The sequence below is a fragment of the Mustelus asterias genome, chromosome 11 (genome assembly GCF_964213995.1).
Source record: "Mustelus asterias chromosome 11, sMusAst1.hap1.1, whole genome shotgun sequence".
Taxonomy (NCBI): Eukaryota; Metazoa; Chordata; class Chondrichthyes; order Carcharhiniformes; family Triakidae; genus Mustelus; species Mustelus asterias.
In genome coordinates this window covers 5,911,876-5,938,423 of record NC_135811.1, presented here as the reverse complement: position 1 = coordinate 5,938,423, position 26,548 = coordinate 5,911,876, and the positions used below count along the sequence as shown (strand labels likewise).

General features: G+C 43.4%; 1 protein-coding gene across 2 annotated transcripts in view; it reads left to right on the top strand.

The window, feature by feature from the left end:
* The window catches only part of mms19 (MMS19 homolog, cytosolic iron-sulfur assembly component), a 90,169-nt gene that overhangs the window by 45,150 nt on the left and 18,471 nt on the right, over positions 1-26,548 (top strand). For both annotated transcript variants that reach the window (XM_078223080.1, XM_078223081.1), the window contains 10 exons: positions 239-377; positions 2,359-2,513; positions 3,386-3,464; positions 5,144-5,269; positions 5,419-5,500; positions 7,252-7,349; positions 11,576-11,734; positions 12,739-12,894; positions 17,145-17,244; positions 24,387-24,489. In XM_078223080.1, coding sequence (XP_078079206.1) covers positions 239-377; positions 2,359-2,513; positions 3,386-3,464; positions 5,144-5,269; positions 5,419-5,500; positions 7,252-7,349; positions 11,576-11,734; positions 12,739-12,894; positions 17,145-17,244; positions 24,387-24,489 — 1,197 coding nt within the window. The remainder of the gene's footprint in view (positions 1-238; positions 378-2,358; positions 2,514-3,385; positions 3,465-5,143; positions 5,270-5,418; positions 5,501-7,251; positions 7,350-11,575; positions 11,735-12,738; positions 12,895-17,144; positions 17,245-24,386; positions 24,490-26,548) is intronic.

The window sequence follows — 26,548 nt, the reverse complement described above, 5'->3', positions numbered from 1 at the left end:
GTCCTGTGCCCACTGTTGCGACATTCCCAAGCCTCTTTCCTCTACGAGATGCTTGGGACACTATCACTCAGAGTATAGTGTTGGCTCAAACAACTGAAGGTTTTCTAACATGACCTCGAGATCACAAATGTGATCAAATCGGGTTACTTGTTAGTGGGTTATGTGCCTTGTTTCATTTGTGGTGGAGTGGGGTTGGTAAAACCCATCCTGAACATGTCGACTTTTTAAATTTTTCTAGGTCTTTCAGACAGCAAGTGACAAGATTGAGACTGAAGGTCTTGCTGCTCTCCAAGGACTATCGACCAGCCTGTCCAAGTCAGTCATTGATTCAGATGCAGAGGATAGCCTGGATACATTCCTCGACAATGTTCTGCAAGGTATGCATGAAATCCCACTTTTTGTCCAGTGAAATCGATCGTGTTCACATGATAAGTCAGTATAGAAATGTCAACTGCCTAACATTTAGGCGCATAGACATGTTTGAATATTTCAAATGCATATGTACTATTCACTTTGTACTCCAAAGAAAGGTTGGCGCTGGGGAGCAGAGTTTCCATTTTCATCACCTGATTTCAGTGTCAAGCAGTTCTTGAGGTCAGATGCAGCGTTAATACATAAAAGGTATAGCGGGTAGAGAGGGAAGAAGAGGCCACAATCCGATCAGCATGATCTTACCGAAAGGCAAAGCGGGCTTGAGGCAGAACGGCCGACTCCCCTTCATTCGTATGTTCGTATGTATGTTGACATAGCGAGCTGAAACCTCACAAGAATCCTTTAAATGCGCCAAGCTTTTCACTCGACACAGTGGCACAGTAGTTAGCCTGGCTGCCTCACAGCACCAGGGACCTGGTTTGATTCCACCCTTATGTGGAGTTTGCACATTCTCCCCGTGTCTGTGTGAGTTTCCTCCGGGTGCTCCGGTTTCTTCCCACAGTTCAAAGATGTGCAGGTGAGGTGGATTAGCCATGGTAAATGCGCAGCACTACAGGGATAGTGCCCAGACCTAGGACTGCCCATGAACCACATCATCACATGACCGTGTCAATCAGTGTAATTTGAAATTCCGGGGAACTTAAGTAAACAAAAGTCCATTAACTCTACTTAACATAACCACTTGCAAGGCTAAAATGAGTAATTATCCTGCTCTCCCAGCATCTGAGTTGTATTCCCCTCAGACGTACCGATGGCCTGTAGCTCAAAGCTGATTTTTTAAACATTCCCCTTAAACACAAAAAAATACATATCCATATCAATTGCACTATTATCATCGCAATTGTTTAACCTTTTTTTTTTGCCTTTTACTTATTTTTCCTCAGCTAAATTTGTTCTGTCTCTCTTGAACAATGGCCTCCAACTCAATGTGGCTTCCTGTGGCTGTTGTCCTGCTTGCTTGGTTTGAACCAACCCCATCTGGGAATTGTATGCAGTTCTGGGCACCACATTTCAGGAAGGGCATATTTGTCATGACGGTGGGACAGGGCAGATTCACCAGAATTCCAACAGCACTTTGAGGGTTTAAATGGTTTGGGCAGGTTGCATAAACTTAGCTTGAATTCCCTTGATTTTAAGAAATTGAGCTGAAGCCTGAATAAGATAAGGAAATCAAGAACAAAGACACACATGATCTTAAAATTAGAGCTCGGCCACTCGGGAAGATAATCATTTAAGGAGCAGTGGAAACTGAGAAATCTCTTCCTCGGAAGTCTGCGGAAGCTGAGAGCTATTGGAGCTCTAAGATAAAGTCAATAGATTTTTGTTAGGTAACGGTATCAAAGAATATGGAACAAAGGCTGGTAAATGGGCTTGAGGTGCGGATCAGTCATGTCTAATCAGATAACAGGCCCGAGAGACTGATCTCCTCCGACTTCCAGTATTCCACCGTTTGAGGGATGATGTTGGAGGTCATGCTCGATTTTTGGTACTTTTGATTTAATTCTGCTTGGGTGCATCACTTTAGACAGTGTGCAGAATGGCTGTGGAGCTGGACTAACCTGAGGCACAGAATGCCACCCATGACTATCTGTCCAAGGCATATGGGTTCAATTTGCTGGCAGGTTGTTCAGTAATAAAATAAAAGTAAAATACTGCAGATGCTGGAAATCTGAAATAAAAACAGGAACTGCTGGAAAGACTGAGCAGGTCTGGCAGCAGACATCTCTGGAGAGAGAAACAGAGTTAATGTTTCAGCTCTGAAGAAGACTCATATTGACGTGGAACATTAACTCTGTTTCACTCTCCACCAATGTTGTCAGACCTTCTGAGTCTTTGCTTACTGTGGTTGGGCCCATTTTGTTTTGAATTTACATTTTGCCACAATGGTCTATCTCTGAAATCTCTCTCCTTGCTTCCTCACCTCAGACTGTAAGCATCACCTGTGTGAGCCAGACATGAAGCTTGTATGGCCAAGTGCAAAGTTGCTCCAGGCAGCTGCTAGCGGTTCCTACAGAGCATGCTCCAAGATCAACAGCTGCATCTTCCCTCTGTTACTGGAACAATTCAACAAACATAAACAGGTAAGGAGAGGAAGCATGGAAACCCACTTCAGGTCAGTCAAGCTACACGTGTTGAGGCCTCTCTCTGGACCACTAGCACAGAATCAGGGCCAATACTCCAGTGCAGTTCTTAATGTTGCATTTTAAGAGATGATGTTGAACAAGTCTAGATGTTAAAGGTCCCATGGCATGTAGCCCATTAGGAAGTTCTCCTCATGTTCTGGCCAACCAACATTCTTCCTTGAACCAGCACCACCGGTTCAGATTAACTGGCCACTGCTGTTTGAAGGATCTTACAATGCATACAGTCATCCCCGGGACCCCACTTACAATCGCTATCTAGTGAAGCCCTGCTGGAGATGGCGTTAAATTGAAGGTGGCCACATCCATAGTTGTGGTGCCTTTCACCTTCCAATAACCTGTCAAAACTCTGGATACATGCACAGCATGACATTTGCTGATATATCTAGCCTGTGATGTAGTCCCATGCTTTTCCTGGTGCGTATATTCCATCAAATCCAGAACCCTCCGCTAAGGAGCTGCATAGAGTCATAGAGGTTTACAGCATGGAAACAGGCCCTTTGGCCCAACTTGTCCATGCTGACTTTTTTTTTAAACCCTAAGCTAATCCCATTGCCCGCATTTGGCATGTTGTTGGGAGTGCTCTCCTGTTTGTGTGGGTGTTAAAGATCCTGTTGAACTAGGCAAAGAAGAGCAGGAGAATAGTGGTGTTCCAGATGATGATTCCTGTTTGCCAAGCACCACCGGAAAACTGGTCAACTTGCATCCCTGTGCTGACTGCAGAATGACAATTTCCAAAGTACATTGAGGCACTGGGGAAGTACAGGCATTGCTTTTAAATGGAACTAATGGTGGGACATTCTTTTTTGCAGAGCAGCCAACGATGGACAATCCTGGGAATATTGAAAGTTTTTGTTCAGCTAATCCATAAATGGGACCGAGATGAGGAAGGTGGGTTGGATTTTGTTCAGATCAGGTATTCGTCGACTGGGGGTTGGGAGTGTGCATGCCAACCCCACTGTGTGGTATGGAAGGAGGTTATGGAGGGATTTGGAGCCTCTGTCACATCTCCCGATTTTAATCACTCCATATTTGGAGGCCATCCCTTCAGCTACCAAAGCTTTGCACTCTTTGGGGATTCCTTCCCCAAAACACTCCACCTCTCTTTTAAGATGCTGCTTAAAATCTTTCTTCTTCTTGGCTTGGTGTCATTTTTAATGAAAACTCTCTTGAGAAGCTTTTTGAACTATTTTGCATCGTTGTTGGATGTGAGAATCACAGAATAGAATCCCGACAGTACAGAAGGAGGCCATTTAGCCCATCAAGTCTGTACCGACCACAATCCCACCCAGGCCCTATTCCCGTAGCCCCACACATTTACCCTGCTAATCCCCCTGACACTAGGGTCAATTAAGCATGGCTAATTAACTTATCCCGTACATCTTTGGAATGTGGGAGGAAACCGGAGTACCCGGAGGAAACCCATGCAGACACGGGGAGAAGATGCAGACTCCCACAGACAGTGGCCCAAGGCCGGAATTGAATCTGGATCCCTAGTGCTGTGGGGCAATAGTGCTTAACCACTGTGCCACCGTGCCGCCCAACAGGGTGGACGAACCGCAGCGTCAATGAGAAATAGAGTGAAGAGATGTGGCTTTGCTCTTGGGTTCAAGGAAATGGGAGAATGGGGGAGAAGGCATCAACAATGAGCAGAGTGCATATAATGTTGGACTGTAATGAAGGGGCCTGAGATGCGTGAGCTGCACACCTGGTTTTACTTATAATGTTTGTTTGATTGATGAATGCCCATCACTCCTGCCCAAACGCACTGAATGTAACTCCACCCTGGAGGCTGAAGACTCCCAGTGACAGACTCTGAAACCAAACACTGCAAATGATGCTTCTCCTGTAACTTTAGGAGTTCAAAAATGTTTGTTTTTCCCATTGTGAATGTTCATAGTGTACTGATACTGTAATCTTGGTCGATGCACTTTACACCATAAGCACCATGTACTTTGTGAATGATTATCACTGATAATCTGTTCCTTATGCTGAAGTTCCCTAATCAGCAGTATCAAGACTGAAATTGAGTTGTCATTGAAAGAAATTGGTTTGTTAAGTTATTGCAGGAGATACACTGATACTCCCTTTATAAAAAAGAATTATACTTCCAACTCGATTATTCACTTTGTATAAAATGTGAAAAGTAATTATTCATTGGACAAACAAAAGTGGTATTTTAATTTGATAAACCAGTTCCTGTTGATGGCTGCTTATTGTCAGTATTTTCCTCATTCCTGTGCTCAAATCCTTCTGCAGCCTCCATATGTACTTGAACCTTCCAAGCCTTTTGAAATCACACCACCATACGTGGCCATGTCTTCAGCTGCCTGGGCGCACCCCCCCCCCCTTTTAGGTTTGGTCACCTATCCTAATATCTCCTCCTTTGACTGTGCGAAAGGTTTATAATGCTCCTGTGAAGTGTCTTGGGAGGTTTTAGTACATTGAATGTGCTAGATAAATGCAAGCTATTGTTATAGAATAAAGAAACAGGGTAGATGCAAGTCTTAAATTAACATGAGTATGTTAATCTCTGATTATGAATTCTGTTTCTCCCTCTCCCCTCACAGACGAGAACCCCCTGTGTGCCTTTAAAGATCAGCTTTGCATCCTGGTATTCTCTGCACTGACTGACTCCAGTGTTCAACTACAGACGGTGGGGGCGAGCACTTTGGCAGTCCTGGGGTCACAGCAAGGTTATCTCCCCTTTAAGATCCTCATATGTGCACAGATGTAATATTTTTCTGTGTTTGGTGGCAGGATGGCTGAGTGATGTAGAGCATCTCTGCTGACTGTCTTGTACTTCACTCTGTGTTCGTCTTCATGGATTTCTCTTTTGTCCCAGATTTGCTGTCCCCATCCGACATTGAATTGACTGTTGATCACTTGAACAGACTGATCCTGCGGGAAGCCGACCCTCAGGTTTGGTGAGGATTTTTAATTGTCACTGTTTTAGATACCCAAAGGAAAACTCGGAATCATTTTCTGGTGATGCCTTAAGAATCTGGTTGTAGATGGGAGGAAGTATCTGGAATATTTTAGGAGCTGTATACCATCTTATGTTACGTGGCAAATAGTCCAAAATTAATATGTGAGATTTGGGGGATACCAAGTGGATGATGGAGATCTGCAGGCTTAATTGGTAAAATACTGCGTGTAGCTTAATGCCAAACAGGCCAGGAATGTCGATGGTTTTATTTCATGGCTGAGTTGACCTCAGCCAATTGAGCTTCAGGGGTTCTACTGCTTGCCTCAGCACTTTGGAGCTTGAGGAAGTAGGAATTGCCAGTAGGGTCGCATTCCTGACCTCCATTCCGTGGACTCCACAGAACATTGGTGCCATTAAATTGAGGGGGGGTAGTTATAGAACCGATGTCAGGGGTAGGTTCTTTACCCAGAGGGTGGTGAGGGATTGGAATGCCCTGCCAGCATCAGTAGTAAATGCGCCTAGTTTGGGGGCGTTTAAGAGATCCGTAGATAGGTTCATGGACGAAAAGAAATTGGTTTAGGTTGGAGGGTCACAGTTTTTTTTTTTAACTGGTCGGTGCAACATCGTGGGCCGAAGGGCCTGTTCTGCGCTGTAATGTTCTATGTTCTATGTTCTATTATTGTCTGAGCGTGATCGAGCTCGGCTGACCTGTTCATCATATGACAGCCTCCATCTCCCCTACTTCCCCCAGAGTGGAATAGCAGATGGAGAGTAAAATAATTGCTGCAACAATTTTTTTTATTTACCCATATGACATGGGTGTCGCTGGTTGGCCAGCACTTATTGCCCATTCCTAGTTGTCCGAGGGCAGTTAGTTGAGAGTCAACCTCATTGATATGGCTCTGGAGCCACATGTAGGCCAGACCAGGCAAGGACGGCAGATTTCCTTCCCTAAAGGACATTAGTGAACCAGGTGGGTTTTTCTGACAATCAACAATGGTTTCATGGTTCATCAGTAGATCCTTAATTCCAGATTTTTTTTTATTGAATTCAAATTTCTCAATCTGCCGTAGCGGGATTCGAATCCAGGTCCCCAGAACATTAGCCGAGTTTCTGGATTAATCGTCTGGCGATAATGCCACTAGGCCATTGCCTCCCCTACGATGCCATAGCAAGGAGTTGACTCCTTCAACAAGAGAATTTTAGCAATCCTGTCAAAGAGTGAGAGATCTCAATACATAATAAGGCGCATGTCCTTTGCATCTCCCCAATGAATGATGAGACTGGAATCAGAAACTCAATAACCTAAAGAAATATGGTGTCGATCCCACAGCTCGGCCTGCTGTCCTGCTCTGGCTATGCAGTCAACATGACATCCGCACCAAATTTCAATCTCATCATATTCAAATCCCTCAATGGCATCATCTCACTCCCCATCTGTAACCTTCGCCTGTTCTGCAACTCTCGTTATCTCTGCACTCCTCCAGTTCTGGCCACTTGTGCACCCCCACTTTCTTCATCCTCCCATTAGCAGCTGTGCCTTCAGCTACTGGGTCTCTGAGTTCTGCGATTATTCCCCACCTCCCTGTTCTATTTAAGCCTGCCTCTTTGACCAAGCCACCTGTCTCAGTATGTGTTCAGTGTCAGTGTTTTGTTTGATTATGTTCTTGTGAAGCACCTTGGGACATTATACTACATTAAACATGCCAAATATAAATACAGACTTTTTAAAAACTTTTCTTTCCTCAGTGCTGCAGCATTGGAAGCTTCTACTACCATTTCTGCAATCCATCCTTCCGCCTTCATCGCCAAGATGGTCCCAGCACTGACGCAAGAGTTAAATATGGGTATGTCTCATAGATGTGTTAAGTGCTACTGTTCAGTATAGATTGTTTCACAAGGACGTAACAAGCCCTGGAATGCTAAAAGGGCATCAGCCCCACCTAGCCCCTTATTGATGACCAGAATCATGCTGCACAAAGTTGCTATTCAGCGCATTGTATGTCTGAGAGCTCTTTGAAGGAGATATCCCATTAATCCCATTCACACTTTTCTTTCCCCATAGCCCTCCAAATGTCTCATTTTTGAAATATGCATTCGACTCTGTTTCGCAAGTTACTGTGAAATCTGCTTCTACCACCCTTGCAGGCAGCACATTCCAGATCACAACGACTTGCCCTGTTAAAAAAAAATCTCATTGCCCTCCTGGTCTTTTTACTAATTACCTTAAATCTGAATCCTCTGATTACTGACCCATATCTGGAAAAGGCTTAATTATGTATACCTTATTTACTTCATCAAAACCTCTTAGAATTTTGAGCACCTCTGTTAAATCTCCCCTCAACCTTTTCTGTTCCAAGGAGAGCAATCCCAACTTCTCTTCACCAATCCATTTTGTTTGCAAAATAAAATTTGTTCCAAAAGCACATCAATGAGAACCCCAGAATATTTTTATATTATTGACCTTTGCTGACAACTTTAACATGATATTTCCTTGATGTTAAGCACTTGGGTGACATCATGTTCCCCACAATGTACAATTGTCTTTGCCTTGTTGACTATAATGATTACTGACAGTAGGTCAGCTGTGCCCACAGTTCCTGCAAACAAAATGGTGGCTGAATAAATCAGTGAACACCTTGTGTTGGCTGTACTGTTAATTAGAGGCACAGGGAGAGATCATATGCTGCAGGCATAGGTGTATTTGCAGCAACAAATCAAGCACCTATAAAACAAAGAACAGTACAGCACAGGAACAGGCCCTTCAGCCCCCCAAGCCTGCGCCGATCATGATGCCTGCCTAAACTAAAACTGTATGCACTTATGGAGTCCGTATCCTTCCATTCCCGTCCTATTCATGCATTCGTCCAAATATCCCTTAAATGCTGCTATCGTATCTGCTCTCATCACCTCTCCAGACATTTTTCACCCTCTGTGTAAAAAAAAAATTCCCTCTGACATCTCCTATGGGGCAATCTTCATCCTGATCAAGCAACCTTAGATCAAATATAGGTTGGAGGCCAAGTGAAGCATCATCAACACTGCCCCATCAATCAATTCTTGATTAGATAAAAGCAAAGATCCCTCGTGCTCTCCCATCATGCAAGTTAAATACAGCTGCTACAATCCCCAAAGAGACCGATAACTTTTTAAAAGTAAATTCAAACTTTCAGTTAATACCTGAATAGATGGCATGAAGGATGTCACATTTTAAGATGTTTACTGTAACAAACAAACTAAAACCATTATTGGTGAAACACTATTTTTGGAAGCAACTTGTGCTTTAAACTACAAAATATAACTTTTAACACAACTGAAAAAACCCACCATTCGGTATGCATTGCACTGTCCTTTAAGTAGTCTTTCAAGTCTCCCGGAGGCAATCCAAAATGATTCTTAGCTCCTGAGGGTTTACTTCTGATCTTTTCCCATCCTTGAAACTTTTAAGAAGGCAAATGTAATTTTGTCCTTCATTGCTAGAGGGATGGAGGTTAAAAACAGCGAGGTTACATTGCAGTTGTATAAGGTGCTGGTGAGGCCACACCTGGAGTACTGGTCTCCTTACTTGAGAAAGGATATACTGGCACTGGAGGGGGTGCAGAGGAGATGCACGAGGTTGATTCCAGAGTTGAGAGGATTGACTTATGAGGAGGGACTGAGTAGACTGGGGCTATACTCATTAGAATTCAGAAGAATGAGGGGAGATCTTATAGAAACATATAAGATTATGAAGGGAATAGATAAGATAGAAGCAGGGAAGTTGTTTCCACTGGCGGGTGAAACTAGAACTAGGGGGCATAGCCTCAAAATAAGGGGAAGCAGATTTAGGACTGAGTTGAGGAGGGAACGTCTTCACACGAAGGGTTGTGAATCTGTGGAATTCCCTGCCCAGTGAAGCAGTTGAGGCTACCTCATTGAATGTTTTTAAGGCAAGGATAGATACATTTTTGAACAGTAAAGGAATTAAAGGTTATGGTGAGCGGGCGGGTAAGTGGAGCTGAGTCCACAAAAAGATCAGCCATGATCTTATTGAATGGCGGAGCAGGCCCGAGGGGCCAGATGGCCTACTCCTGCTCCTAGTTCTGATGTTCTTAACTCCAAAACTGTATTTCATAATGGGACTTTTCCTCGAGATCTCTCCCTCTAGCTAAAGTTGGGCAGATCTTCCAGCCTCATTTTAACTCCTTGTGAATCTGGTCTTTCCTCTCCGAGCATGAGCTCCTGCCTGCATTCATGTGAGGTGAAGCACAAAATTTTGGCTTTGGGCTGTTGTCTCTCTCCTCGACACTAGCAGACTGCCTGTGTTTGAGAGTTTTCAAAGAAATCTTAGAAACGTGTGATTCACATTGCCATCTCCATAGCAATGTGAATATATGTAGCTTCCAGTACATGCAAATGTTCCAATCTTAACCAGTCTTAAATTGGTTGTCAGCTTAATTTTTAACACACAGGATCGTTTAGCAAATGTTGTCTAATCACAGAATCACATCTACTGTTGGACACTGTTTTGAGTTTGGCAATCATGGCTTGGTTGAGTATGGTCAATATCTTGCCTGTTGCAAACAGAAAAAGGGGCATGATGCGATCTGCCCGTCTTTGGGACTGACGGCTACATTCCTAATATCTCTCTGGCACTGAAATTCATGTACCACATTACTCATTTGTGATAGGCAGAAAGTCATTTTGACTTGACAGAAGCATTTTGTTCGTGACAAATACCACTCGTGTTGCAACTGCATGGCAGGGCTAATTTAGCATGGCCGATTCACCTAACCCGTACATCTTTGGAGTCTGGGACAAAACCGGAGCACCCGGAGGAAACCCACGCGGACACAGGGAGAATGTGCAAGCTCCAAGGCCGCCCAAGTCTGGACTTGAACCCGGGTCCCTGGTACTATGAGGTTGCAGTGCTAACTGCTGTGCCACTGTGCCGCCCATGTCCATTAATGGGTTTGTGTGACATAGAGTGAAATGATCTGATCAGGGTAGCCATTATCCCACAGGATGTCCTTGATACATCCTATGTCAGCATCAAGCGTGGATGGTGTGTAAATGTCTTGGGTGGCCCTATTGACAAGGTTGCCGATAAGGCCAATCTTGTATTGCATGGAACCGTAAGAATCCCAATGTGTGGGTTGACCAGTGAAGGTAGACTTACAGTAGACCATAGTAGAGAAGCCCCAGGAAATTCAGTGCAGGGTGCAAGATATATGCAAGAAAATGGTTATATGCTGCTGCAGATTTAATATAGCAAATGTATCATCCACATATTAGAACTATGAAAGGGGTAAGATGTTTGGTGTCAGCCCATCGATGACAAGTTTCTCATGGATCCCAAAAAAGATGTTTGACCTAGAGGGGATCCTATGGCAACACCATCTATTTGGACATGCATGTTATCGTTCAAGCTGAACTAACTGTGCAAGGTGGTGAATTCCTAGGCTCAATGAATACTGATTCACACAGCAGTGCTGGGTGTAGATCGTCATGATACAGTGCAGCAGCAAAAATATCCATGGCTTTCTTAAGTGGAACAGTGGTGACTATGCTAGCAATGTCGAATGAGCATATGGGCACAGAGTTGCTATCGATATACATACATATCTGTATGTTCTTCACAAATGTACTGTGTATCTGGAAAACCTGTTTTAAAATGTTCGGAACAATTCACCTTTGATCTTTGCAGACAGAATATTGCACCTGTTTTTGCACCAATATTTCAGGTAAACAAAATAAGTGACAGCCATTCGGTGGATCGTGCCTCAGGACAATGCATTAACCAATCATAGTCAAGCTGGCTGGTTTAAATTTTCAAACAATGCTTTGCAGTTAACTGTCAGTCATCATTAACTGATGTATTCTCCATGACACCACCTCTACCAATCAGTCTACTTGCCAACCAATCAGCATTCACTTCTCATATAGTTGTTGTTTCCCCTAACATTGGTATTCTTGCAGTTGTCCTGATGAGTGCAAGATGAAAAGGTTCAACAAAATGTCTTTTTAGAGCAATGTTCAAGTTCTATTCTGTCAAAGGACTATATTTTAGTTATGAATGCATTGATATTTCCAGAGCCGATGGAAGTGAAGGATGGCGATGAACATCTTGCACAGCCTGGGAACAGTCTGCACCAACGCAGTATTCAAGCTCTGGCTGCCATCTCCACGCATCCCACTATAGTGAAGAGAACAGTCCCAGTCCTACTGCAGCATCTGACCAATTTACAGAAAGGTGAATCCCACAAAAGTAATATGCTTCTCACCAAAGGGTTAGTGGGACAGGGGGCATGCTGAAATCTGAGGGGTTTTTTCCAAATTTAAGCTTAGGGGAGGATGTTAATGGAGCTCCTCAAAGCCAACAGCATCTGTTCAGCCTTGATTAGATTTATGAAACACACTCCAACTGAAATTGATGTCTGGTTGGGGTGAGGGAATAACCGAGGACAAGGCAAGGCTATTCTGGGGACTGCTAATGGTCAGGGTTGGAAGGAGACCAATAAGTAAATTAGAGACGGAGGTCAGTGGCCTGGTATTAATAACTATCTCAAAATTAGGATTAATACTATTAAAACTGCAACAGGCTGTGTGGCTCGAGGGGCCGAAGAATGAACAAGCTGTGATGCTGAACAATTTGATTGTTTTGTTTTCTCCTTCATCTTCCCTTAAAGTGTCCGCCGTAATTCAGTGCGTAACACACTTTCTTCAGTCAGAAAGTTGTGGGTTTTAGTCCCATTCCTGGACTTGAGCACAATCGTGGTTGATAATCCAATGCAGTACTGAAGGAGTGCCACACTGTCAACTAATTGAGACATTAAACAAAGGCCCAATCTGCCTCCTCAGGTGGATGCAAAAAACCGCATGGCATTATTTTGAGGGAGAGCAAGGGAATTCTCCCTGGTATCCCTCCATCAAAGGGAAAGCAGATTACTATAGGACTTTGTATTGACTGCCCCGTTTTCTACATTACAACAGTGACTACATTTTAAAAGTACCCCATTGACTGTAAAACACTTTGGGACAGGCTGTAGTCATGAATGGCACTTTATAAATGCAACTTTCTTTCTTTCCTGCTCTTGCAGTGCAGAAGTACCTAAGATAAACAACAAGTCAAAGGATTTTGGGGAGAGGGAGGAGAGTATACTGTACCCTACATAGGAACATCTTGCAAACTTAGTGGCACATAGGTTGGAGCTCCTCCATCAGAGTACCTAACAGCAGTGACCTTTTGTCTTGCAGGGAGTTCAGGCATTGAAAGCGACATGGCCATCCTGACCTGTCAGAGCCTGCAGCTGGTGGCAGAACACTGTCGGGGTGTCGAAGAGAGCAGCCAGTACTTTCACCAAATGGTGATCCCCTGTCTGCTGGGATTGGCCATCCAGGCAGCTATGCAAAGTAAGTGTTATCTCGCACCCAAACACAAGCCAGCAACGTGAAGCATCCCACTCGACACTTCCTATCAGAGCAGGGGACGGGACTGTTTACTTTTCTGATAAATTATGACTTCCAGTTGTGTTTAACATTATTGTACAAAACAGTACAGCTGCTCTTAAATATGAAGCATGCTTTTCCTTGATTCAATTGGAAGAAGTGAGGGGGCGGCACGGTAGCGCAGTGGTTAGCACTGCTGCTTCACAGCTCCAGGGTCCCGGGTTCGATTCCCGGCTCGGGTCACTGTCTGTGTGGAGTTTGCACATTCTCCTCGTGTCTGCGTGGGTTTCCTCCGGGTGCTCCGGTTTCCTCCCACAGTCCAAAGATGTGCGGGTTAGGTTGATTGGCCAGGTTAAAAATTGCCCCTTAGAATCCTAAAATGTGTAGGTTAGAGGGATTAGTGGGTAAATATGTGGGGGTAGGGCCTGGGTGGGATTGTGGTCGGTGCAGACTCGATGGGCCAAATGGCCTCCTTCTGCACTGTAGGGTTTCTATGATTTCTAAGAGGCTTTCTGAGAGTTGTGCACTTATCCCTCGTACCTTCCCTCTTAGTTTGTTTTCAAGTATTTTATTCACTGCCCTTTTCAAAGCTATTATTGGTCAGGTATTTACTGAAATGACTGAATGGAGTAGACTCCAACCTTCGTAATTTTTATTCAAACTCTGAACTTTTTCCCAGGCTTTCTCCCTTTTTTATTTTTATTTTCTCCCTGACTGTTATCTTGAATATTTGATCTATTCAAAATCTTTCCTTCCTATTTGGGGCTCCAAAAGCAGATCAGCTAAGTTATCACTGGCTGGAAATCTAACCAAGGACTTTGTCGATCTACAGTTTGTAGCTTACTTTGTTGGAATTAATGTCCTGTTTGTATTTTTCTACGATGTCTCATTTCACTTGTATTCTCTATTTCCCCCTCTCTATCTCTCAAAATCAGATCTAGACCATTTAACGTAGTTAGGATTCAATTCCTCATCCAAAGGCTACTAGGACTAGGCATTCTCTCCTGTGAAAAAGCAGTGAAGCGTGGTGATTGTCCCTTTAAGGGCAACACTGCAGGGGAGGGTCCCTTGCCTTGAGGAATGAATTGGGACCGAGAGTGGGTAATCACTCCAGGAGGTAAAGTTTATGCAGCTTCACCTGAGTCAGAAGGTTGAGGGGTTCGTGTTCCACTCCAGAGACTTGCATGTCTAATCTAGGCTGACACTCCTGGGCAGTACTGAGGGAGTGCTACAGCATCAAAGGTTCTATCTTTAGGATGAGAGAGACTCACCCTTACAGTTCTGTTATTTAATTAAGTGGTTGCATGATTGCTTTAAGAGCTGATCACATGATTTGATGGTCATTTGGGTGTTGCACATGCTGCTGTTTTACTTTGTTTGTACTCTGCACAGAGAACATTTCTTTCAATAAGCCTGTTGTTAGTTTGAATCTACATATGAAAATCACACTTTCTTTTTGTGTAAAGCCCACAACCCTTAACATAGTTAGGACATTGCAAAAATAAATTTGTTTCATTGAGAACATCGAGAAAAAAGATCCTAAGGAGAAGAAAAAGCAATTGTGGGTCTTCACACTTTGAATATTATAAGGCCGGGGAGAAGCAACAACAGAATGAAAGATTGAAATGCCAGTGCAGAAAGACCAAGTGAGGAAAAAGCTGTGTGTGGTTTTAGAGGATTTTTTTTCCCGATCAGAGAAGTAAGATTCCCAGCAATATCTGTCATATTTGAAAATAAGGGATGCTTTTCTGTATAGCTGGGGTGGTTTGAAAGAAAATCAGGTCAGCGGTCACCAGAGTGAAAAGGGAGTACTAGGAAGACAGTAAAATTTTAAAAAATATTCTGAGCAGTCTCGAGTCGCCAGTGCCTGCAGGTCAATTTGGGTCCATGGGCTGTTTCGATGAAGAAAGTGAATCATGCAGCGTGTTTTCAGTACTTTGTACAAGCGAATAAAATTGAACATAAGTTGCTTGTACCAGTTTATCTCCGTACAATAGGAAGTAAAACCTTCAATTTGCTCTGGAGCTTGGTTCATCCAACAAAGCCAGCAACCAAAACTTACAATGACTTGAGAAAAGATCCTTGAAGAGCATGATGCTCCAAAGCCACTAATCATTGTGGATTGGTTCTGGTTCCACGGAAGGAATCAAGTGGCAGGTGAAAGCATTGCTCAGTTTGTGGCGACATTTAAAAAGGCTCGCACAGCATTGAGCGCTTGGTGAGTCAATCGAAGAAACTCTTCAAGACCGTCTAGTTTGTGGTCTCTAAAATGAACATGCTTTGACTTTAAAGACAGCAGTAGAAATCAGTGTCGTTGGAACTGGCTGCTAAAGAGACTTCACAATTTGATGCAAGAATGAAGATCCACAAGTTGCATACTGTCCATAAGAAGTCAAAACAGCAACAACCATGTCACAGATGTTCCAAAATGGGCCTTTGAGAGAGTGAATGCTGGGTGTCTATTGTGTGGAATCCGAGTGATCATTCTCCTAATCTGTGTGGAAGAGTTCTTGAACAACTACATGAAGGACATCCTAGTATAGCCCGGATGAAGGAATTAGCACAGTTATTTTTGGCGGACAGGTCTGATTGCTCAGATTGAAGGAAGGGTGGGACAGTGTCAATCATATGCACAAATAAGAAATACACCACCGTTGTCTTCTTTACAGCCTTGGGAGTGACCTAAAATGCCATGGCATATATTGTGTGTAGATTTTGCTGGACTGTTTGAGGGTCACATGATCTTAGCCATAATTGATGTCCACCCAAAGTGGAAAGAAGTTATTATCACGAGATCGACGACAACTGAACAAACCATTGAAAAATTGGACGAAATGTTTGCAAGGTTTGGTAAACCAGAACTATTGTTAGTGAAAAAGATTCCCGGCTTACTTCACGAGTTTGAGGATTATCTCAAAATAAATGGTATGCAGCATATACGATCAGCACCTTATCATCCATCAACCAATGGGTTAGCTGAAAGATTCATATAATCATTGAAACATTCTTTAAAAGCTTCAAAAGGGCAAGGTTCGTTAGCACGTCGTGTGACTAGCTTTTTGGCATCTGATAGAAACATTACTCATGCGACTACCCAAAGTTCACTTGCATTATTACTCTTAAAGAGAAAATTGAGAACTACATTTGATTTATTATTGCCTCCAGAAAATTCAGAGATAGTAGAGTATTAACAGCAATCTCAAGTTGCCAGATGAGAAGTGAGGGCAAAATATTGCTCATTTCAACAAGGAGATTTTAGCAAAAACCGGTCCAATTTCTTATACGGTTCAAACCAAAGATAAGAACATAAGAAATAGGAGCAGGAGTAGGCCATCTAGCCCCTCGAGCCTGCTCTGCCATTCAATAAGATCATGGCTGATCTGATAGTGGGTTCAGTTCCACTTACCCGCCCGCTCCCCATAACCCTTAATTCCCGAGATGGCTGCTCTGCTACTTACGAAACCCTGAGAAGATTAACTAGTTTGGCGACGCCATGCTGAACAATTATCATCTCAAAATAATTTCTCAGAATCCTCTTCAGAAGCACCAGCTTCTTTAGTTCCTAGTGTTGTGAATACTGTTACGAAGACCTAGTTGAATCTGACTGGCCTGATAATTGTCTCTCAGCTACTATACCACATGAGAATGATGCAGAATTAGTTCCAAGAGAAGAAGTGTCTACTGAAGTTCCAAATCCCACTCCTAGAATCAAGGGCAGCCTAATTCCAGAATGTATATGCAACCAAAGAGGAATAGACATCCTCCTGATAGACTTTCTTATTGACTGTAAAATGATTAATGATGCATAGCACATATCCTTTGCATAACATTGTAGTAATTTGTTGTCATGTCCACAGAAGTGAAGGGGGATGAATGTTGTATATTGAAGTGGTTGCATGATTATGTTAAGAGCTGATCACGTGATTTGATCGTGATGTCATTCGGGTGTTGCACAGGTTGCTGTTTTACTTTGTTTGTACTCCGTGCATAGAACATTTCTTCCAATAAATCTGTTTTTAATTTGACCCTGTGTGCAAGCTCATGTTTTCTTTTTACTAAAGCCTATAACCCCTAACATAGTTAGGACATTATAAGTTCTCTTTCCCTTTTAATATAGTTGGTTTGATCTGAAGGGGAGGGAGATAATAATAGGGAATGAAATGCTGAAGAAGTGTACATTTTACTGACCAAACTCTCTCAAATATCTGATCTAGATTGTGGCTCTGAAGTCCTGCTTGGTATCCTATGTGAGGAACAAGTCATCACGGCGTTGGGAACAGTGATCAGCACTGCCTACAGTCACAGCCAGACAGAGTAAGTTGCTATTGCTTTAAATTAGATATTGGCGATCAGGAAATAGCCATCTTGTTCATTAAGCATGCCTGACATAACCATGGCCAGACCATCATTACCACCCACTTCTTTCTTGCCCTCCCCTTGCAACGATGTAAACTCCCATGAGTGATGGGACAACTCATGGCCAATAAGACTAAAAAATAACCCAGGAGATCATGTCGGCTAAATATTATCTGTGAAGACATGAACTGAAATGTACAGGATCCTAAAGGAGCTTGACAGGATGGACATTGAGAGACTTTTTCCCTTGGCAGGGGAATCTAGAACATGGGGGTACTGATTCAAGATGTGGAGTCTATCATTTAGGACAGATGAGAAATTTATTCATTCAGAGGGCTATGAATTTTGGAACTCTCTACTCTGGAGAGCTGTGGTGCTCCACTTGGAATATATTCATGGCTGAGATCACTAGATTTTTGGTGTCTCAAGAAACATGGGTAGTGGGCAGGAAAATGGAGTTGATACAGAAGATCAGCCATGATATTGAATGGTGGAGCATGCTCAAGCACCCATCTGGTGTACTCCTATTTCTGATGTTCTCATGTAAGATGCAATCTCTGTCCCAGTCAAGAAATGGTGCCGTTTATTTTTTGTTTGTTACTATTGAAAGTGGATCTGATGAGTGAGTGAAACATAAATGCCGTGATTGATGTGTTTTCCCCTCAATTTTGGGGCCTCTTGCTTGTTTTATTTTAGGTGAGATTGCAATACCAAGAAAGACCAGACAAAAATCATGCAGATGAACGAACGCAGTTTTGCATGTTAAACTTTCAGTGAGGGGGTTACACATCAGTCGGGTGAAGATCCCACACTATTCAAAGAAACCAGATAGTTTGCCCAGCATCTTGGCCAACGTTCCTCCCTTGGCGAACTGCACCAAAAACTTAGGAAGTGGTCATTCACCTTGCTTGCTGCCTGTAGTTTCTTGTGCTGCATAGCAAGCCATTGTACTCCTTCAGTAATTAATGTTTTTGAATCTCTTTGAGACATCGTATAGGACCTATTCAAAGTGTCGGCTGTTGCACTCTTGCTTTTGAGTCAGAGGTTTGTGGTTTCGGAAGAAAACGGGCTCATCTTTCGTATGGAAGTCCCAAAGCACTTTGCAACCAACGAAGTACTTTTCAAAATGTAACCACTTGCTGTAATGCAAGGAAATAAACAATCAATCTATGAATAGCAACATCCCACAGCAAGTACAATGTGATAATGACCAGATAACCTGTTCCCGCGATGTTGATTGGGGATCAAATATTGACTAGGGCATTTGAAGTAGCTCTTCTTAAATAGTGTCATGGCATCTTTCATATCCACACGAAAGAACAGTTGGTACTAGAATGTCAGTCAAGCATTTGACGAGGTCCCAAATGGCAGACTGGTACAAAAACTAAAATCACATGGAATTCGGGATGGACTGGCTAGATGGATACGGAACCGGCTTGGTTATAGAAGACAGGGAGTAACGGTAGAAGAGTGTTTTTCAGAATGGTGATCTGTAGCTTAGTGGTGTTCTGCAGGGTTCAGTGCTGGGACCTCTGTTATTTGTAGTTATATATAAATGATCTGGAGGAAACTGGGTGGGCTGATTAGTAAGTTTACGGATGACATGAAGATTAGTGGAGTCGCTGATGGTGTCAGGGGTTGTCGGAAGATACAACAGGATATAGATAGATTGGCACCTTGGGCACAGAAATGGTAGATGGATTTAATCCGGACAAATGCAAGGTGATGCATTTTGGAGGATCAAATTTCGATGTGAATCATACTGTAAATGGCAGAACCCTTAGGTACGTTGACATCCAGAGGGATCTGGACGTGCAAGTCCACAGTTCCATATGAGTGGCACCACAGGTGGCCCAGGTGATTCAGAAGGCATATGGCATGCTTGCCTTCATCAGCGGGGCATTGAGTACAAGAATTGGGAAATCATTTTGCAGCTATATAAAACCTTGGTTAGGCCGCATTTGGAGTATTGCATGCAGTTGTGGTCACAAAACTACCAGAAAGACGTGGAAGCTTTGGAGAGAGTGCAAAGAGGTTCACCAGGATGTTGCCTGGTCTCAAGAGTGTTGACTCTGAGGAGAGGTTGAATGAACTAGGATTGTTTTCACTGGAAAGATGGAGGTTGAGGGGAGACCTGATAGAGGTCTACAAAATTATGAGAGGCACAGACAGGGTGGATAGTCAGAGGCTTTTTCCCCAGGGTGGAAGTGTCAATTACAAGGGGGCACAGGTTCAAGGTGAGAGGGGGAAATTTAAGGGACATGTGTGGGGGAAGTCTTTCACGCAGAGAGTGGTGGGTGCCTGGAACGCGCTGCCAGAGGAGGTGGTGGAAGCAGGCACATTAACAACACTTAAGAGGCTTCTGGATGGGTTCATGAGTATGGAGGGAATAGAGGGATGGACCGAGCAAGAGCAGAAGGTTGTTTTTTAGTTTGGTTAGGGCATCATGATCAGCATATGCTTGGAGGGCCGAAGGGCCTGTTCCTGTGCTGTACTTTTCTTTGTTCTTTGTCAATGATTTTTGTGCTGGAGTGTGACTTGAACCCACGGCTTTTTGATTTGGACAAGAGTGCTACTAACTGAACCATGGTTAACGCTCAACCGCACCCCAGAGATTTGAACCCCAAATCCAGGCTGGTACTTCAGTGTTAAAGGAGTGCTGCACTGTCAGTTGTGCTATCTTTCAGACAAATGAGACCCCACCTGCCCTTTCATGGATGGAAAAGATACCACAGTACTATTTGAAGGAGAGGAGGCTGCCCAATATTTATCCATCGCTGTAACAAATGATAAGAACATAAGATATGGGAGCCGATGAAGGCCATTAGGCCTCTCGAACCTGCTCCGCCATTCAGTAAGATTATGGCTGATGAATATGGCCTAAGCTCCACTTTCCTACTTATCCCCCATAATCCTCGACTCCCTTGAAGATCAAAAATCTGTCTAATTCAGCCTCCACTGCTCTCTCGGATAGAGAATTATAAAGATTAATCACAATCACTAGGGGAATTTCACAGTAACTTCATTGCAGTGTTAATGTAAGACTTACTTACAGGTTTAAGGTGCTGGGGGGTAGGTACAGGAGAAATGTTAGAGGGAAGTTTTTCACACACAGGGTGGTGGGCGAGTGGAATCGGCTGCCGTCAGTGGTGGTGGAGGCAAACTCAATAGGGTCTTTTAAGAGACTCCTGGATGAGTACATGGGACTTAATAGGATGGAGGGTTATAGGTAGGTCTAGAAGGTAGGGATGTGTTCGGCACAACTTGGGCCGAAGGGCCTGTTTGTGCTGTAGTTTTTCTATTTTTCTACTTGTGACTAATAAATAACCTTTAACTTTTAAGTAGAGGTGGTGGCATAGTGGTAACGTGACTGAACAAGGAGGAACAGAATGTACTGGGAACATGGGTTCTAATCCCACCACTGGCAGTTAATAAATCTGGAATGAAAAGACAATCTCCATAATGAGCCTTACAACAATTGTGGTGATGAGGAAATCATCTGCAATTGTTGTAAAAACCTTGTCTAGTTCATTAATGTCCTTGAGGGAAGGAAATCTGCTGGCCTTGCATGGTCTGGCCTACATGCGGTTTCAGTTCCACAGCAAAGTAGTTGACACTTGTATGCCCTCTGAAATTTCTAAGGAAGCCACTCAGTTTCTAAGAAAGAAACTCTTAAATGGGAGATCTCTTAACCTGAAACCGTGCCTCCTAGTTCTAGATTCTAGATTTCCCCCATGAGCAACATTCTGTCAAGTCCCCTGAAAATCAACATTCATCTAAACTCCAATGAGTACTACCTGGTCATTAATCACAGTGTAGCTTGTGGGAAGTTGCTGTTCACAAATTGGCAGCTGCGTCTCCTACATTTAAACATTGACTGTACTTCAGAAGTATTTTGTTGGCTGTAAAGACTTTGCAGATGTCCTCATTTGCCAAGGGTGCTATATAAATGCAACTTTCTTTCCTAAATAACTTTGAATTTTGAGCCATTTTCTCTGGCTTCAGAAAATCAACGTGAAAGCTTAAGAATTTTTGGCCATTCCACCCAACATCCTTACAGATAGTCATAACCTATCTGTCTTTTCATCTTTCAGTCCCTTCTCCCTCTTGCAGTGCGTGTGAACTTTCCTTTAATTCCCCATGCTGCCAACTCCATTGTCATTCTCTGTTGACCTTGTCATTGATGTCCACTTCTCATGAATCAAAAGTACTTATTCCACAGATTTGTATTCCTCTTCAATGAAAAGTTCCTCCTGAATTTTCCATCTCACTTAACTTGTTCACTCTGCAGTTTTGAACCTTTATCACCACGAGCAGATTGTTTGTTTCAGCTTTGCTGATCCATTTCCTCATCTTGAAGTGTGGTAAAGTTTCCTCTCTTTTCCGGGTCAACCTGTAATTCCAGAAAGTTGGAATTATCCTCATTCCAGGAGCTGATGAGACAAATTCTAACTTTCAGAGGATTGGACTATTGTGACAATCATTCTGCAGAAGGGGAAAGAAAACAAGAACATTAATTCCCTCCCCAGCCACCATCTCATTTACACTTCCACACCTCCCCAAACTGCCCCCGCCATGAGTCACTCAGTTGGTCTGCAGGACTAAGTGATACAAACCATTAAGTCCCAAGCTGGATTCCCAGTCTCAGAATTGTCACTTCTTTGCCAGTGTGGCAAGGAGTTATGGTTCTATGTACAACTTGCTAGAGTGACACTGGGAGAGATCAGGAAAAGTTTGGTTCATGCTTCTAGCAATTTGTTCCACTGTTTTTCCAGCCAGCCTTACATCTTGCACCCTCTGTAAATTGGAACTCATTCAAAACTCAGCTGGCCATACCCTAACTTGCACCATGCGTCATTCATTCATCCTTCCTCTCCTGTGTTTGCTGACCTGCATTGGCTCCCAGTAATGCTCATCCTCGTGTTGATATCCTCTATGCTGTGAGGATCTATCTTAATAATCTCGTCCACCCCTACAGTCTCCCAACATTGCTGCGTTCCACCAGCTCTGCTCCCTGTCCATTGCCAACTCCTTCACTCTACCATTGGGAGCCCTGCCTTTCGCGGTCCAAGCCCCCTCACATTCCACCCCTCCCTTAATCTCTTCTCAAGGATCTTCCTTGAAATTTAACCTTAATGTCTCCCCATTTTGACTTGGTGTCAGTTTTTAACTGTTTGACATGCCTGTGAAGCAGCTTGAAATATTTTGATACACTAAAGCTACTATATAAATACAAGTTATTGTTGCCTTGGGAATTTCCTGATCCCGTTCACACACACAGCTCACATTCTGAAAAGCTCTCGTGTGAATGTGGAAACAGAATGAGATTAAGGGTCTCTGCGTTTCACTTGTCCTGCTCCTACCCCCACTCCACTCAGCCAGCACTCATCATGCATACTCACTGTGGTGAGGCGGTTGCCTGCGTCACTTGTACTTTCATTCCAGTAAGTGTTTGTGTGTCCACAACAAGCACAAGAGATAATCGGAGACAAAACTTAACACTTTGAGTAAACAATGACTGAAAGACGAGAGCATTGGGAGTTTAGAATCCTTGTATAAACGCACTTCCTTCCGAATCTGTAAAGGAGCGTGTAGATTTCCAAGTTGGAATCAAACATTGGGACAGACAATTCCTTTCCTGTTTCTTCCTTCCAGTGGAATCTATTATTCTCTGCTTCCTGTTTCTCTCTTCTGGAAAAGCTGTAGCTTTCAACCCTGGAGATTCCTTGTCCTTCACCCTGGCTCACCCCCGAATGACTGATGTGCAGTAATGTCAGGAGCATGCAAAGTTTCAACCCATTGACATGGTCCTCTTGTGCTGCTGTTTATCATTGAAATATACAGCAGAGGAGGAGGACCTTCAGCCCATTGTGCCTGTACTAGCTCATTGAAACAGCTATCCAATTAATCCCACTTCCCTGTTTCTTCCCCAGAGCCTGATTTTCTTTTTCCTTCAAGTATCTATCCAATTCCCTTTCTAAAGTTACTGTTGAACTGTTTCCACCACCCTTTTCGGCTTCAAAGTTCAGATCACAGAAACTTGCTGCATAAAATATATTTTTTAAATTCTTCTAATTTCTCTGTTTTTTCTGCCAGTTGTCAGAAGTTGACAATGGGGCAGTTTCCCTTCCTTTCAGCTTTCAGAGAACTTCAGTTCCAATCCCACTGCAGCAGTTTGAGAATTTGATTTCAGTTTTTTAAAAGCTGGTATCAATAAGGGTGAAGCTGTTAGATTGTTAATAAAATCCCAGTTTGTTACTGTCTCTGAATGGTGAGATTGCAAAACTCGGAGATGCAGAAGGATCTAGGTGCCCTAGTACATGAACCATCAAAGATTAGTTTGCAGATGTACCAAGTAATTAGGAAAAGTAATAGAATGTGATTGTTTTAATGCTTCAGTTATACAGGGCATTGGTGTGGCCACATCTGGAGTACTGTGTACAGTATGGGTCTCCCTATTTAAGGAAGGGTGTATATGCATTAGAAGCAGTTCAGAGAAGCTTTACTAAACTAATATAGGAATGGGTGGGTTGTCTTATGGGATTGGACATGCTCGGCTTGTAACCACTGAAGTTTAGAAGGGTGTGAGGTCTTTGGTGGAGGTAGAGAGATTCTTGCTAAATAAGGGGGTGAAAGGTTACGGAGGATTAGTATGAGGTTACGGCCAGATCAGCCATGATCTTGTTGAATGATGGAGCAGGCTCTAAGGGCTGAGTGGCCTTGTCCTGCTCCGAACTCGTATGTTCATGTGTAAAGATGTCCCAGCTGGGCCTTACAGGTGACTCTAGTCCATGCCAATATGGCTGACTTCCCTCTGAAGTGACCTAGTCTGTCAGTGCATTGTATCACATCACGAGCAGCAGTTGTAGAAGGTCCACCCTTATTCAAGGATGGCAATGGATGCCGGTGTTTTCAGCAACACCCTCATTCCGAGAGAACTGTTTTTGAACCTGAAATTTGAAAAATTGCAGGGCAGCCAAATTGTCATCTCGTGATTGTATTGATTATCCTTTGAGTCTCGTGCAGTGTGTGTAGAAAGTCTTTAAAAAGTATTTGTTTTCTTCTCTCTTCCCCCCACTCCCCCATCAACCCCTTCTTAGACTAGCTTCCAGAACAATCTCCCAGGTTGTGGCCTTGTATCTCGATGGGGATGTCTCCTTCTTGCCTGAAAATAACTTTTCCAGAAAGTTCCAGCCTTTCCAAGTGAGTAACTCCTTTGCTTTTCTTGTTGATGATCAGAATAATTCAGCACACAAGGAGGCCCTTTGGCCCAATGAACCTGGGCAACTATTCAATTAGTCCCACTCCACCCCTACCTTTCACCCCATAGATTTTTTCCTTTTGGAAGTTAACTGTTGAATCTGATTGCACCACCCACTGCGTTCCAGATCATCATAATTTGCAACTTAACAGTTTTTTTTTAAATCCTCATGTTTCCTCTCATTCTTTTGCCAATTACTTGTATCTGCCTGAAGAAGTACTGCTCTTCTCTCCGACAGATTTCCATCCCACTTTCTATGCCTTTTAGCTTTGACAAAGGGTCATCTGGACTCGAAACGTCAGCTCTTTTCTCTCTTTACAGATGTTGCCAGACCTGCTGAGATTTTCCAGCATTTCCTCTTTTGGTTTCAGATTCCAGCACCTGCAATAATTTGCTTTTATACTTGTATCTGTCTCCTCTATTTAGAGATCTTCCGAAAGTGTTTTGCAAGGACCAAGCTGAGATTTAGTTCCACTGCTACCTGGCACCAAGGGGCCATACTGCCCATCTGAACAGTTTATACTGGCTGGTCCATTCAACTGCCATGCCATTGAAACCCAGCCTGACATCCACATATGCAATTCAGGTCACTTTTAGTTGTGTGCTCTTCAAATAGTTCCCTGGGATCTTCAACACTGAGCCATTGGAGCAGGCAGATGGGACCTCTGTTTATCCAGTGGCTGTCTCACACATTTGTTGCAATTTTAATGGCTAGAGTTGAAGCAAAGGAAAAGGAGAGGAGTGTCAGAAGGGGGCGGCACGGTGGCACAGTGGTTAGCACTCCTGCCTCACAGCGCCAGGGACCTGGGTTCGATTCCGGCCTCGGGTCACTGTTTGTGTGGAGTTTGCACGTTCTCCCTGTGTCTTCGTGGGTTTCCTCCGGGTGCTCCGGTTTCCTCCCACACTCCAAAGATGTGCGGGTTAGGTGGATTGGCCATGCTAAATTGCCCCTTAGTGCCGGGGGACCAGCTAGGGTAAATGTATGGGTTTATGCCTGGATGGGATTGTGGTTGGTGCAGACTCGATGGGCCAAATGGCCTTCTGAATTGTAAGATTCTATTCAGGCTTTTGAGTTTGTTCTACAAGTCCGTGCAATTGTGGCTGATCTGTATGCCAAACCATCCATCCACCTGTCTTTGACCCCCTGATACTTTTACCCAATATAGCCTTACTACTTGAGAGTCTCGTTTGCTCCCCAACATTCACATCTTTTTGGGCAGTCGAGTTCCAGATTTCCACAACTGCTTGTGTTGACAAATTGCTTCCCAGTTTAATGCTAGGTGGCCTAGCTCTCTAAAGTTGAGAGCCTTGGTTAGGCTTCACTTGGAGTATTGCATTCTGCTCAGCCTTGTTCTGGACTCTCCCACCAGAGGAAGCAGTTTCTCTCCATCTACCTGATTGAAATCCTTTTATTTTAAACGCTTTGATTTAATCATTCCTCAATCTTTCACCCTTGAGGGAATGAAACAGCAACCTGTTTTCAATTCAACCCATGTAGCTGTATGATCATTCTGGTGAATCCGCTGTATATCTACTCCAAGGCCAATAAATCTTTCTTGCAGCGCGGTGTCTGGAGCTGAATACAGTGACACCACATGGGATCTAACCAAGGCTCTCTATAATTAAAGCACCCCTTTAAATTCCAGTCCCTTGAAATAAAGGCCACCATCTCAGGTGCAGGAGTGGACCTGTTTTTTATATATCTGAGTTTGAAGAGTGATGTTTTAAATGAACAAAATTAACTTTGAAGAGCTGTGCAACTGATCTGAAACATTCACTAACATTTCACTAGCACCATCAGGGGGTGCTTCCTGGAACTGCATGTAAAGCACATTAATGTGATGTTAACTTCAGACGCGCATTTCACCTCAACAAGCTGTTTTCAGCCCTCCAGATGGCTTTTACCCAGTGGAGAGTCTAGGATTAGGGGGTCATAGTCAGGGGCCAGTCATTTAGAGGTTATTACATGGAATTGTTTGCAGCACAAAAACAGGCCATTTG